Raw genomic sequence first — 15,154 nt, 5'->3', positions numbered from 1 at the left:
ATATATATATATATATATATATTTTTTTTTTTTTTTAAGAAAAAGAGGTACATTGGTCACGCAGAGAATATGAAGTACATAAAGTCTGTGCATTCACTGATAATGATTTTAAAAAATCATATAGTTATTAGAAATTAAGGTTATACATTCATCAGGCTGTCATAATATTTTTTGTGTTAAATTTTGTATTGTTTTTTCCATTTAGTTTAAAACAAACAAACAAGCAGATGTGGCAAGCATCAATTGGGAAATAATAGCAACAGCACCAAAGAAGATAAAATGGTAGTGTAGCATAACAAATAAAAAATAAATAAATAAATAAATAACAATGGCAATACTACCAACCAAACACATCAACAATATTGAGTGTTGAAAAACAATAATAATAAAAAATAATAATAATAATGAAAAATAGATAGACAACAAAAAAGAACTGATCAGGAGAAATAGTATTAAAATAATAATAATAATATTTTTTTTAAGAAAAAGAGGTTCATACATTGGTCACGCAGAGAATACGAACTACAGGAAGTCTGTCTATTCACTTATAATGATAAAAAAAATCATATAGTTATTAGAAATTAAGGTTATACATTCATCAGGCTGTCATAGGCTAATATTGAAGAAATAGTTATTTTCTTTTTTTTTTTTGTCTTTTACAATTCGGAGAGACTTAAGAAGATAGTTGAATTCAAGTAGAAACACCTTAAACTTTGGCTTAGCTTTTATAAATCTGTGTTTGTGTATAAAGAACTTACAAGAGAGAAATAAGAAAGACGTTGGTTACAAATCCAACAGGTTTCGTAGTGCTATGACAGATACTCAACGTTACATTGTTCCTAGAAAGTAGAGCTGTTAGCTAACTAACATTAGCTAATATCAACTGAAACCAAGCCAATTTGCATGCTGATAAAAGATATTCCTAATTGCTAATATGCTACGAGGCTAAATTAGCCCTCACAGCCAATTAACCAGTTTAACCACATTCTGGAGTTGTTTGGTGTTAAGTTTCGACAATTTGAATATTTTATTAAACGTGTTTAGCCACATTTTTCTCTGAAACTGCTAATATTAAGTATGTTTTACATTTTTAAAACTCATCTTAAAACCTATTTTTATTCCTTGGCTTTTAGCCAATATGGTTTGTTTTTATTATTGTTTTTTTAAATAGTTTTTTAAAAAAGCAATGAAACTATTTAATTTAGTGTTTATTTCCTGTTTTATTTATTTTATTGTTCTTGTTTGCTTGTTTATGTACAGCACTTTGTTGTGGCTGTAGTTGTTTTTAAAGTGCTTTACAAATTAAGTTGAGTTGAGTTGAGAATTTTACAGCAATGTGAGGTTATTAGTAAAATAATTATGTTAACGTTAGTTAGCTTACATCTATTAAACTAACGCTTTGTAACGTTTGCTACTTAAGTTAATGTTAAAGGGACAGTTTACCCCAAAATCAAAAATGCATATTTTTCCTCTTAATGTTACTTTAGTGCTTTTTATTAATCTAAAATGTTTGGTGTGAGTTTCCCAGAGTTGTAGTCAGTTTCATGTCGAAACTATTTTAATTTCTTCTTTTTTTTAAGGTGTGTTTATCAGTATTTTAGATAGCAAACAAACTGTAAATACTGGATAGAAGTTATCCAAAGAATTACAGAAACAAAACAGTGCAAAATATTACAAGAGTGGTTTATATTTTGTAAACACACAGAATAGTGCTTACCAATTATCTAAAACATTATGGAGTTAACACACAGAAACATAAAAGCGGTTGTGCAGTAAATAACAAGGTGAATATTGACATCTCACAATAGGTATGACATAATAACTGTAGCAAAGAGTTAAAGGGGATTTGTATTGCGCCTCAACATAATTAGTGAATGGTTGACAAGTCTTTTAAAATGCCTCAATGTAACAATGTCAAGTAAATCTGAGTTTCTCCAGTTCAAGGTGCTGCATAAAATCTTTTATCAGCATTGTGTAAGTGAGAGGCTTTGCCTGTTTCCAGTTCAATATAATTAATGTATTGAAGGTTATGAACCTCGCCACAGTGAAAGTGAGTCTTCTTAGGGGGCTGTTAACTCTCGATGTCTCCCAGGAATGTGTATTATCTTGAGCAACTGGGTCATGGTTTCTGGAAAGTAGCTAACATTGCTGTTGAGTTTTGGCTTGCAAAGTGCCATCTAGTTCTGTTATATTCAAGAGAAGGCTGACATACAGTATCTATGGCCCGTATCTAAACGCCTAGCAACTCTCACCAAAACAACTTGATGGTATCTCAACTTAAGAGGACAAATGTGTATTTTAACTTTGGGGGAACTGTCCCTTTAAACAACAAGTTAGCTGAATTAAATTATTAATCTAACTAATTTGTATCTAAATATAACCCTGAAATAGTTGATCCAGATAGGTTACTATGGAATTTGCCATTAACACATTTAAATATGATAGACACTTAAGTCATTATCCGAATATACAACATCATTTTAGCTATTTCAAGTCAGTCAAGTTTCTTTAGGGTAGGTAAACTCTGAAAATAAACAAAAATGACTGTTGATTGATTTGATTTTAATTCCCTTCCCCCAAAATGGCTACTATATATTTTCCCAGCCAGCCATATACACCCATTTTCCAGTTTATATGGTTAACCTAGCCAAAGCTAATGCAGTTTAGTCCAAGAACCCTTCAATAAAATCCTGCCTTTATGAGCATTATAATCTTTCAAAATTATTATAAAGTTGAATCAACACCTCTCTAAAACTGTGTTTTATGATGTATGATGAGGATATATTCAGCAACATCAAGACCGGTTTATTGCTTAGATAACACATGCATTGATATTGCAATTGGTAAGAGTTCAGAGTGCTATTAAATGTGGTGAAATTCTTGGAATTTGGTTTATAGTTTCTCCAGCGCTGACAACACTGTGGCAGTAGTTCAGTAACTTAAGATCATATTGATTCTATGGGCTACAATAAATGTAGGTCATGTCAAGTCAAGTTTTGCTGCAGAGCTTTATGTAAGCAAAGGTGGGTGAATCATCCACCTATAAAACCAGTTTATGGTTCATCCGTCACTTGTCTGTGTCGAGAACACTTATTACATGCTCTTTAAGAGTCTTAATCTCCTTAACTGAAGGTAGGCTGTTTAGTTTTCTCTACAAATAAAATACCAAAATAACCTTTGTGGGATGCCAAGATACTGTTTTTAAAGATTAGAAAGGTTCTGAGTATAAAAGTAGAAGGTTGGGATGGTTGATTATTGACTGAAAATACGTAAATGATTTGCAGCTTTAAATTGTAAACCCTTACTCTATTACTAGCCAACTAGTCCAACCCACCAAAGCTGAGGTCTCTTGTAGGAATATGGCCACCCAGCAAAATTTTAACTCATGAAGAGAGTGCGTCCTAAAATAACCCCTCATGCAGAGGTTTCTAGAGGTACAAATAGCCATTGCCATGTCCAACAAGTGATTTTCTGACAAAATGTATTGTTATTGTGTAGCTCAGGGATGGGCAACTGGAGGCCCAGGGGCCACATACGGCCTGCACCCTCACTTGAAGTGGCCCTCAGTACAACTACATGCATTTGAGCATGAAATCTTAAAAGTTAAGTGTAAAAATGCACAAAATTACTTCTTGCAATTAATGTTGGTCTGCTGTTCTTGCACTGAAAAAAATAAATCACAGTAAGTGGTTATTTTTTATTTGCTTCAAACCTTTTTTATTCCTATTTATACTGTTATACACGGCAAATGATTTGCTTCTTAACCCATAAGAACCCAGACCCAGTTATCCTTAAAGGATGTGTTCTATAAGTGAACCACCAAGAACACATTTCTGATATTTAAAAAAAAAAATACTACCCCTAAATGTCAAAGATCTGTGATGTGACATATACGTTGCATTGTGCGTTTATTGTATTTATGTTTATGATATGTCTTATTTTAAAAATGGAAAAAAACTAGACACATTTTCTGCTTACAGAGACACAAATTTGCCTTTTTTTTTGCATCTCCACAACATATATGAAAATTTTGACTTTAATTTGTTCAAGAAATATGGTCAGAACAAGTTAAATGCTATACAGGACGCCCTATTAACGGAGTAGAATTGTTAAATGGGTTTAAACTTAGCATCGTAACAAAAAATAAGCTTTTTGAAAATGTTCACATTTCTATTTCCAGTTTTTTGGAGAAGTCACTTCTTGTCAAAGTCACATGACCACCACAACAGGGTGTTGAGTATGTGTCTTAGAGATTTAATGAGTTAAGATCAAGCATAAAGCTGAATATGGGAGATTCTAGAAGATTTAAAGTGTTTGTTACACGGATGTCACCATGGGTTCTTATGGGTTAAGATAAAACAAACTTAGATTTAGAAGTGTTAGATAATTTTTCTTATTTTAAGCGTTCAACATGCTTATTTCTAGATGTAATCATCTTAATTCAAGACATCTTGTCAAGTGAAATTATCTGTCCATGCAGCAAGATCAGAGAGTTTTTATCTTGTTTTTAGACACCTCTTTTTTGCAGTGTACATGCATTTGAGCATGAAATATGTTAAGTTACTGCACTGTTAACACATTTAAAATTGCAGTTTCATCATATCTGGTTAAGTGCACGGTCCTATATGTGGCCCTGTGGTAGTGTCAATGAAAAATTGTGGCCCCCTCCAGCATTTAAGTTGCCCATCCCTGGTGTAGCTATTAATTTGCTGGGTGTTAGTGCTTTGGACTTTTACTGTACTGCCAGATTTAACTGAGATTTTTCCTGCTAGCTGGGTTACAGTCTTCTCGTTACATTGCCTAGTTTGCACTTAGGGTGCAGCACTACATTATCAAGCATTAAGTATGCACAGATCTAAAAATATTGACACAAGAGCTGTTCATACTGGAACCATTGAGCCTGTGGCATTAGTGTTATGACGATGGTGCATAATATCACATTAATGATATGTTATTGTATAGCCTTAAATAAGAACGTCACTCTAGTAAATCTGATTTTGTCAGACACAGACTAACTTGAAAGCATGCTTGTGTATGAGGAAATTTATTTAAAAATCTTAAATTAACCAATGTAAAAGTCCTCCAAACCATGATCCTTTCCCTTTTTTTTTAAACCTGCATCACAACCATGTCTGTGTACTGAGTCTTCATACATTATTCAAAGACTCGTTGATGTGACATAATAAGCTATGAAAGCTTTTGACCGGAGGGGAACATTTATTTGCTTATATGTTTTAAGCGTATTTACATATTGTACATTTAAATTCAGGTCACTCCTTTCTCTCATTATCTCTATTTAACCTAAGCCTCAGAAACATTTAAAAGCACACTGAAGAGACTAACTGAGGTATTTATAGTCCAACACAATACAAATACGCCACACAATAAGCAGTCTGTCTCTGCAATAGTCACACTGCAACATAACCCTGCAGGAGGACATGTAGATCTAACCCTAAAGGCCAATCATTTATGAATTTCAAGTGTCTACAGGGTAAAACAACAGAGGTGGTGGGTGCAGCACATACTCTCACACTGGCCTTCCTATTCTGTGGGATCCTGTAGATTTTTACATCAGTACCAACTGGTCAGAGAGCAGCTCGCCTCCCTGAACAAAACCTCTCTGTGTCAGTATGCAGCTGCAGCTTCCGACATGCCCTACTCGGATGCATGACCTAGTGTGGAGGGGCTAGGGGACTTGTGCCACAAAATAGGGGGGTCATGTTTTTGATGACATTCTATTGTCTTACCTCTAGTGAAGTGCTGTGACCAAACTTGATGTATTTGTACACTTATTACAACCATTTCTTTGCCTTCTCTTGCTTCAGTCCAACAATAGCAGTGAGGTCTTGTACACAGTGTCAGCCATCCCCACGGTGTCTCCCCCCTCACTGCTTGGACTGGTCCATTTCGCATCTGAAAAAATCTGATAGTTGCAGAAGAGTTCTTCATGCCAGGGACTGCTGTAGCCTCAGCACATAGAGTATTGTAGCTCCTGGACCCCCTAAGGTAATATTTCCTTCAAAGTCTTATTCCTAAAATGTTTTTATTAGTGTTATTTCTGTCCTTGGATGAAATGTCTCAGCATCTATGCAGCTGCCTCTTTCAAAAGTACTTATGTGTTCACAGATGATGTCATTTTGTGTTTACCTTTTTTCAAAATCCTTAACCATAACAAGCAAACATAGTCTTAATAATTTGGTTAAGATATTCATTTAAGATGTTTTTTTTGCTAACATTAACTCTTGATTTAGTGAATTATATTGTTGACATGATGTGTTGTTATACTTTTTGTTTACAGATAAGCAAATGGACGAGAAAGAGCTGAGTGATCCTCTGAATAACGTATCAGTCATTAAAGGTAACCCAGCTGTATTCTTATATGAATGACTTGACTGTTTTTTTTTTTTCAAAGGCTCTTACCGGACAGCATTTCTTACAAAATGACGATGTAGAGAGGGAAAAAACACTGAGTCACAGTTGTTCCTATGAGGGCAGGTGGTTGCTTGACAGTGCTGTAGATGGCCTTGTTTTAGAAGCTGATTTCTTTCGTGTCAACAGCTTATTAGAAGATGGAGTCTCTTTGCACAGAGGGCACATTAGCAGGCAGTCTATTAGTGCCATTTAGGGGGGCTTAGTAAAAGAGATTGTGGCGATCAGTGCAATACAGAGAACACGACAATCAACAGGGACTTTCATGGGAAAATGTGCGGGCATATTAGTGAGCAAATCAATTTTGCACGATGAATGAATTTGTAACGCTACACTGCACAGTATATAGGCAGCACAACGCAAACAGTGTCCTCTCAACAACTGAGTCTCAGTCTTTTCAAAATTATAAGGGTATTTCTCAGTCACATACAGCACAGTCTGTAGCTGTAAATGGATATCCTTCTGGGCAGTTTGATCAGCAGATTTAAAGAGACTCTATCTACTGAATGACTGAATACTGTGGACATTCAATGCAAGCAGTGCTAACCGTCCTATTCAGTTTAAGAACGCTGTCACATTCATTGGGAAGGAAACAGACAGCGGGGAAAGATAGAGCATGATGGCTTTAGCCTTCAGCACTTGAGCTAAAAAAAGACTTTCTCCTACATTTTTTTCCCCTGTCGTCACTTAAGGCAGTGTGATGCTCAATATCCCCCCAACTAGTCAGCGAGGTATTTTTAAACACACGCTAATCCCATTATTACTTTGTCAGGTGTCAGTCTGTGACATTTAGGCATAAGGGCCATATTAATGAATGTTACTAAAGATAACACGTTGGATGCCGTCATCTGGAGCGCGCTCTTCATCTCGTGCTCTCAAGACAACATTCATCTTTTACACACACTGAACAAACGGCACGTACAGGAAGCCCACTCACATTCTGACTCTCACTCATACATATGCATGCATGAGGGAATACACAACCTCATGCACACATGCCGGACAGAGCACAGCCCGCCCATCCTTTGTCTGGCACACAGCAGGGTGGTCATGTGCTTGAGTCAGAGGGTGCCACCAGCCTCCAGCCGTCCCTTCATACCCTTTCATTTTAGGGCCATTTATCGATGCCATCTGTAGCTCCACTAACAATACACGTGTGTATTTGTGCAGAAAGTTTATGTAGCCGTGCGTGCCAGACACAATCCAATGCCAGACTGACATCACAGTTTTTCGCGACAAATGCAGCATTTAATGGCAGCCTTGGTCCTCTGATGTGTCCATTTATGGTGCACATGCTTGACCTGTCCTGACTCTTGTTTTCCCCTCTGCCAAATGCTCAGTCTGAGATGAGGTCATCTCTTTTCCTAGCCATGGTAGATTAGGGGATCAAGATATTCACTGGGAATTGCACAGCCCAAGTATTTGTGGAGCCTGTTTCCACCTTTAGGAAACACAACAGATGCTTGACAACGCTGGCTAGTCTATTCCCTTTGTGTATTGTTTTCAGTAACTTGCTCTCAACAAGCAATGTAGATGTGCCAGGGACTTGTTTGTTGCTGGGTTAATGAACAATTTGGAGTCCAAGATTGGATTAAAAAATGCAGATAATGTAGTTGTGGCTATTTCTGGGTGAGCAATTAGTTTATGTAATAGTCCCATTTTAATATCTTGGGAAATCATCTAGTATGTCAGCCCTGGTTAAATATTTGGGACTGAAGCGGAATTAATAAGGTGGAACTGTGAGTTTTCCTTCTATTTTTATAGGAGTGAATTGGCATTACCACTGCTTGATGTATCATCATGTTTTAAGCTTTAGTTTCTAATGTCTCTTTTAAAGTCAGTGACTCTGCAGGAAGATAAGAAGCTATATTGCTACAGCTAGATACTCTCATGTAAGAATAAAGGATCTTCTAATCTGGATAATCATTTCTGTTCTGTTTTTCATTTTTAGATGACCTGACCAGGTCAAACATGGGCTCCTCTGGTGACTCAGAGAAAATGATCCAGCACTTAAATGATGAGCTTCGGGATGCCCAGGAGCTAGCTAATACTGAGAAGCACAAATGCATTGAGCTACAAGGTAAAACAAGTCTTCAATGTTGGATGCACACCATTAACCTCACACTCAATCACACAATCACAAATGCATGAAAGAAATGCAATCATCTTTTGTAGGTATCCTGCAGGAAGAGAGAAAAGAAAATAAGAAACAAGCTGATGAATCTGCAAATCAGATAAAACATCTTCAAGGTAAATCTTAGACATTTAATCTACTTTACAAAAAATGTCGACATCACTAATCTAAACACCCACCGTGGTTTGGACAGGCCAGCTGCGGCAGCTCCAAGAGGAAACGGGCATCCTCAGAGAGCAGTTAGCTGTCTCCTCCAGTTCACCCGATGAGCTACAAAGTGCACGTGATGAGGTGAAGGCGCTGAAACGTGCCCTGGAGGCAGCCACTGCTGAGCGGGACAGAGACGTCGCTGCTATTCAGGCTAACCTGGCAACCGCCTCGAAGGATCTGGACAAATGGCGTCAGACTGCCAACAAATATGAGCGTGAGATTGACAACCTGCAGCGTGACCTTCAACAACAGAGCAAGCAGTGGCAGAAAACTGCAGAAATACAAGGTACACTATAAAAATTTTTTTGTAGAAATAACAGTAAAATACTTTCAAATACATCAGAAATAGAGCGTAAAATCAAAAATTGTATGTCACCGTATTAGACACTTTTAATTACTGTAAATCGAAGAATAGCACAAAACTTTTACTTTTTTTTGTCATAAACTGGAAGAAACACACAGTTTTGCTGTAAAAATATAATATTTTCATGCAAAATTTATGGAGAAATACCATGATGTGTGAATGAATGACACAATTACCCTAAAAATAACGGGAATATTCAGTCTAAATGACTGATATTGATTTATAGATTTTTGCTGATATTTACATTTAAATTTAGAATAGAAAAAACCCACTCACTGAAATTTTTACGGTGAAATTCTGGCAACCACAGCTGCCGGTATTTTTCCGTAAATTAAACAGATTATTTTTTACAGTGTACTGTATGATGAAAATGCAAAAACTGATACAAAATATTGTGATAATAGCCTGTAAACAGGACACTATATGTATGTGAGACACAATAATGATTTCATGATTTGAGATATGGCTCCATTGTTCCAAGCATCAGGAGACACAGATGTACAAGCACATAAAAATGTTTTGCTATGAATTCTAACTTGACAAACTTAACAAGCTAATTAAGAAAAGAGCATCTGCTCAAACATCGTTACATAAAAGCTTTTATTTTCGCAGCCGGCGAGCTGCAGTCCATGCAGGCGGAGTGTAACGGTCTTCAGAAGGAGTGTTCTGTGCTGCGATCAGAAAAACAAGACACGGTGAATAAGCACCAGAAGGAAAAGAACAGTCTGCAAAGTGAGTGCGCTTCGCTCAGGGCAGAGAAGGAGGAACTCCTCAAGACTCACCAAAAAGACAAGGGCAACCTGCAGAGTGAATGTGCAGCTCTGCGCTCTGAGAAGGAGGCGGTGCTGCAGAGACAGCAGCAGCTGGAGAAGGACCTTGCCAGGTCAGCGCACTGAGCTACATCACCAAGGGCTCAGCTTCACCCCCACCTTTGTGCACCTCTGTCTCATTTGCTTGACTCTGCTCCAGCATGTTTTGCTACACAGTATATCGCACTCTTCTCTTGGTGTGATTCCTTCACCTATTGAACTCACTGTTGCTTTGTTTCTTGTAGTTCGCGTGCCCAGAATGCTGAGCTGAGCAACAGCCTCAAAGCCCTGGAGAGATCCCAGCAGGAGTTGGAGAAGAAGCTGGCGTCTTTGCAGCTCCAGCACCAGCAGGATAGCTCTGAGCTGCAGACCCAACTAGATGAAGCGGACAGCCGCAGCAAAGCCCTGCAGAGAGAGGTACCTTCCCCAAACTAAACTGACCTCATGATCAATCAGAATCACTCGTAAAAATGAACTCTAAAACCTGACAATTCCACCTTGTCTACACTTGTTACCATCCAGTCAGTTTTTTAATCCTGCGACTGATTTAACAGATATAGTTTCATTGCAATCAGTGCAGCTTTCTAGAATCACTGCGCTGTTTACTACCAAAGGCATGAAGTCTATTTTTTCCACTTATACTGATAAGTAAATCAGTGTATTGATCTGTATTTTAAAAATAACTCCGGTGACGGGGCTCCTTTATCCAAGCTTTGTCTGAGGGGAGGCCAATAGTCTCAGACTTCCAAAAATCAATGTGTCACGCTACTTATGAGACTTCCCACATGCCCACAGTTCTCTCCTTTAGAGAGCAAATAAATAAATAAATAAATAAATAGTGAATAAATTCACACTTTACTGACACACAGAACCATACAACAACATTAAACACTACATCAAGGATCAACTGAGCTTATTTACTTACTTCCAATGGCTTCTGTTCATTTAGATTTCATCACACTTTGTTTGTAGTAATGGTTTTATGTGAGCAAACAAATCCATAAAGGTCCCCAAATTTAAACCCTGTATTTAAATAGGTTTTACCTTGGTTACAACATTATTGAGTGTATTTAGTGATTTTACTGGGCATGTAGTGTCTGATGTTGCTTTTGTAATTTATTTGTTAATATGCACACATTGATATCATAGCCTAGCTAACCAACAGTTTACATGTCATAAGATTAAAAAAATAAAAAGTTTAATAAACAAACAAATGGTAGGCAGTTAGGGCATTATAATATGTTGTAGTACATAGCCAAAACTGTAAGACAGGCAGAAGCTCTCTGTAGTCAATCTAATCCAAATGTTTTTTTATTTGTTGTGGTCACCAATGAATGTGTTGATCACCTGGAGAGGAGGATTATTTCTCTAGGTTAAAGAGACTTATCTCCTCTGCCTAAAGCAGGGGTCTCAAACTCGCGGTCCGCGGGCCAATTACAGCCCTCGTGACGATTTTTTGTGGTCCCCACCTTGATATGAAAGTTTAATGTGAGTTTTATATGAATGGCACTTTACCGTGTTGTGTGTGGAAGGTCCCTTTAATTACTTTTTTTTGTAATTTTGTGTCTTTTATGGTAATTTTGTGTCTTTTTTAAATAATTGTGTGTCTTTTTTTGTAATTTTGTGTCCTTTTTTGGGTAATTTTCTGTGTCTTTTTGGTCATTTTGTTTCTTTTTTAAGTAATTTAGTTTTTTTCTTTCATTTTGTGTCTTTTGTAAAATAATTTTGTGTCTTTTTTAAAATAATTTTGTGTCTTTTTTAAAATAATTTTGTGTCTTTTTAAGTCATTTGTGTCTTTTTTGTAATTTTGTGTCTTTTTTGGTCATTTTGTGTCTTTTTTTGATCACTTTGTGTCTTTTTTTAGTAATTATGTCTTTTTTTGGTCATTTTGATACTGTCTCCAGCGCCCCCCAGGTAATTTGAGTTTGAGACCCCTGGCCTAAAGTATGTGTCTGACCAAGTATGTGACACTGAAAATATTTCCAGCGAGGACTGATTTCTTTATTTATGAGACAACTGACAGTGTTAATACAGGCCCTGAACAGATCTCTTACTGACATTTTCATTGATTAAGTGACACAGCCCAGGACACAAAGCTGCATTAATGGCCTCCTTTTATGGCTTGTAGATAAGAAGTCTAAACAACTAAAACGTGAAACTTCCTGCTTCTTTATTTAAAACAAAAGACTGTGAAATTCTAAGTATCCTTCACGCTAATCAGTCAACAGGTTGCTTTCCTTTGAAAGTGGCCCACTACACGATGTTACCGGGCAGGTTCAGCAGGCTGGATGGGTGATGAGTCAAGCTCTGCTGAGACTCTTAGACAGGAGGAGCACTGTTGAATAGCCCAAAGCAGAGATGAAGTCATCCTTAACCGCAAGCCATTCAACCCAATGTGGTGCAGCTTTTGCAGTCACTGAATGAAAGTGGAAACTGAGCACTGCCCTTTGCTCGTCCTGCACAAGAGTTTTAGAGGACAAAGCATGTGACAAACTGTCGCCACCCTAAATCAATCACTGATACTCACCAATCAGCAACCTTTGGCCCCCGCAAAGTGTTAACTTTGTCAGCTATTTTCTTACTTAGTCTTTGTCCTGCGTCAAAAGTTGATTATATTTAGTCAACCAAGTCCTATATTTTTTTTGGCAAGTTTTAGTATATTAAAAATCTAGGAGCTTAAGATTTTAAACCCTAACTATTCTAGTATAGTTTTACACATTGAAAACTGTTGGCATTTTAGTCTTCTTTGGTCATCAGATTATACTTTTACCATTAAGTTAATCAGGTCTAGCACATGAGATTTTATCTTATCATTTTCTGATGAAAAACACATTTAAGGATAAAGATCATTGCCTTGCAGAAAGTGTCTGGTTTATGCTCTGGGAACTTGTTCTGATTTGCATATTATAAAACATTGAGAGCTGTACAAAGTCCTCCTAACTTGGCAGATGGGGGTTATTTAGTCATACCTACGCCTTCGATCTCTGATGCATTTCAATCCGCACCGCCCAGCCCATAAAATATGTGTTAATCAACCACCCAACTTGATCTGCAAACTGCCAACATGACTTTCTTGCAGTGTCGCTCTGCCATGTTTGATGTGTCTGCCAAAACCTTTGATATTTTCTAGTAAGTCGCGCCTAAGCTTATGCAAAGCCACCGGACCTGCTGGTTGTGGGTCATTTCATTAAGGAAATTAACACTTCCCCAGCATGCACCCTTGTAGCCAAATGTACCCTGAAACACATTGAAATGAAAGTCATTTGTCTTGTGATCAAGTTAAAAATATGAATTTGCTTTGGGCAGTATGACGAGGCTAAGACGGAGCTGTCAGACCTAAAGGAAAAATATGAGACGACTGAGCAGGAGAAACAGTCGATAATGGATGAATTTGAGGCGTGCAAAGCCAGCATGAAGGAATTACAGGAGAAGGGGACAAAGGTGAGTGCTAGTCTGTCAAACACAATAACAAAAAGCATATATAAATGGTTGGCAAATAAGAATGTTTAGAAATGATCTGCAATTAAGTTTAAAAAAAAAAACACAGCAGCATAGCTTTTATTTGCATTAGAAGCAAACATCTTCAGTTTTGGTTTTAGAAGCATGAGCTTTGCTACAGATTTTGCAACAACAGTGATATGAACATCTGTTTTATTTTGTGAAATATCTCCAGGCATAAAAAGTGAATCTTTTGTGAGATTCACATTTTTTTTTGTATCTATCTCAGCAGCACACCTGCTCCCGTCTACTCATCCACTGTCTTCTACTGTTGCTTTTAGACATTGACAGCTGTGTGTGACAATGGGATTTGTGCAAACACCAATTATAAACACAGACTACTGACTGAGGGGGTTTATTAATAAAGCTACGCCCAACTAAAGTATGTCCTGTTGCAGTTGATTACTGTAATATCCCTTCCCTTCTGTAGACATCCCTTTTGCTGCCTGTTCAAGCCATAGTCATCTGTCTTATCCTGGCTTTGCTGTATTGGTGCTTCGGCGCATTGTAGTAGTAAGGTACACATTACTCCTGTTAAATCGGCCTACATCTTTCATTCTCATCAGTGTCTTTTTAGATCATTGCATGACTTAATCAGGTTTTCCTCATTCCCTGGAATGCCTCTCTCTGGGGAAACTCTAAAAAAATTGATGTCTCAGAAACTCTAACCTCTAATCATACAGTTCCAACATGTGACATCTGTTTGTCTTGTCTGGATGGCTAATGCTTAACAACTGCTTCTCTCAGTTGACTTGGATGGGCTTATCTTTATCTGAAAGAGCTGTTTTTAACTGCTTCTCCGTGCACTGCATTGATTTCAATGGCAAGCTGCTTCTGTCAAAGCTTTGGCGATCCTGTGAAGATGATGATGATGATGATGATGCTGAGGTGTGGTTTTATGTGGTGATGCTCATATTTCCATCCTTGTGTCACCGCTTGTTTCAGAAACTGTGGATGATCTGGGGGCCTGTGGCTGCTGTGGCTCTAACAGCTGTGACTGCCGCTATGCTCTTCAGGACCTGAGGGCAACGTGCTCAAACACACACACACACATACACACACACACACTCAGACAAGTGAATCCATATTTGTCATCAGATTTCTCGGCACTGAAACTGAAAAACTTGCCCCCTTATCATATCTGCACTATTAATTAGGAGGGCTCTTACTTAACACTGTTTAATTTTTAAGAGTATCTATTTTAGATGACAGAGACGTTAATAAAAGAATGTCAGTTTTGTGTGCAAATGAACAAGTTTGTTTGTATGGCTAATATTATTTGGAGGAAATCAAGTCGGGTCATTTGTTTTGTTTACTATCATGACTTATAGGATTATCCATAATGAATGTAAAGATACGCTACACACTTAGTTCTAAATATATATGATGCTGATGATATTTCAGATGGATCACTTGGAGTTTGAACCTCCCTTAATGTAACACATCTCTGTAACTGTCAGAATAATAAATATTGTCACAATTATGCAGCCCCTAAATGAGTGCATGATGACTGCCCTAGATACATAACAATACATTAGTTTAAGGTTGTGGTGGGCACTGTTAAGATACTTTCTCTCATCACCAACATCAGTGTTAAATTACCGGATTTTTTGGGAGACTTCTGAGCAACCTGGGGAAGGTATTTGAGCAAAGAGAGCAGCATTTTTCGGTTTAGTGTTATTAATAGTTCTAAAAACTGTGTTTCCTTTA

The 15,154-nt window shown here is 37.4% G+C and overlaps 1 protein-coding gene across 2 annotated transcripts; it reads left to right on the top strand.

The window, feature by feature from the left end:
* The first annotated feature begins 5,928 nt into the window (after positions 1 to 5,928).
* Positions 5,929 to 14,927, top strand: slmapb (sarcolemma associated protein b). 2 transcript variants are annotated; one of them, XM_059333437.1, is made up of 10 exons: positions 5,929 to 6,006; positions 6,299 to 6,358; positions 8,381 to 8,509; positions 8,605 to 8,679; positions 8,757 to 9,059; positions 9,750 to 10,020; positions 10,192 to 10,363; positions 13,253 to 13,387; positions 13,875 to 13,962; positions 14,390 to 14,927. In XM_059333437.1, the coding sequence occupies exons 2-9, from the start codon at positions 6,307 to 6,309 to the stop codon at positions 13,953 to 13,955; spliced, it is 1,218 nt and encodes a 405-aa protein (XP_059189420.1). In that variant the 5' UTR covers positions 5,929 to 6,006; positions 6,299 to 6,306; the 3' UTR covers positions 13,956 to 13,962; positions 14,390 to 14,927. The 2 variants fall into 2 exon arrangements, with proteins under 2 accessions (XP_059189420.1, XP_059189421.1); XM_059333438.1 differs by lacking the exons at positions 13,253 to 13,387; positions 13,875 to 13,962.
* The last annotated feature ends 227 nt before the right edge of the window (positions 14,928 to 15,154 follow it).

The sequence above is a fragment of the Centropristis striata genome, chromosome 5, assembly GCF_030273125.1.
Source record: "Centropristis striata isolate RG_2023a ecotype Rhode Island chromosome 5, C.striata_1.0, whole genome shotgun sequence".
Lineage (NCBI taxonomy): Eukaryota > Metazoa > Chordata > Actinopteri > Perciformes > Serranidae > Centropristis > Centropristis striata.
This window is presented reverse-complemented; position numbering and strand designations above follow the sequence as displayed.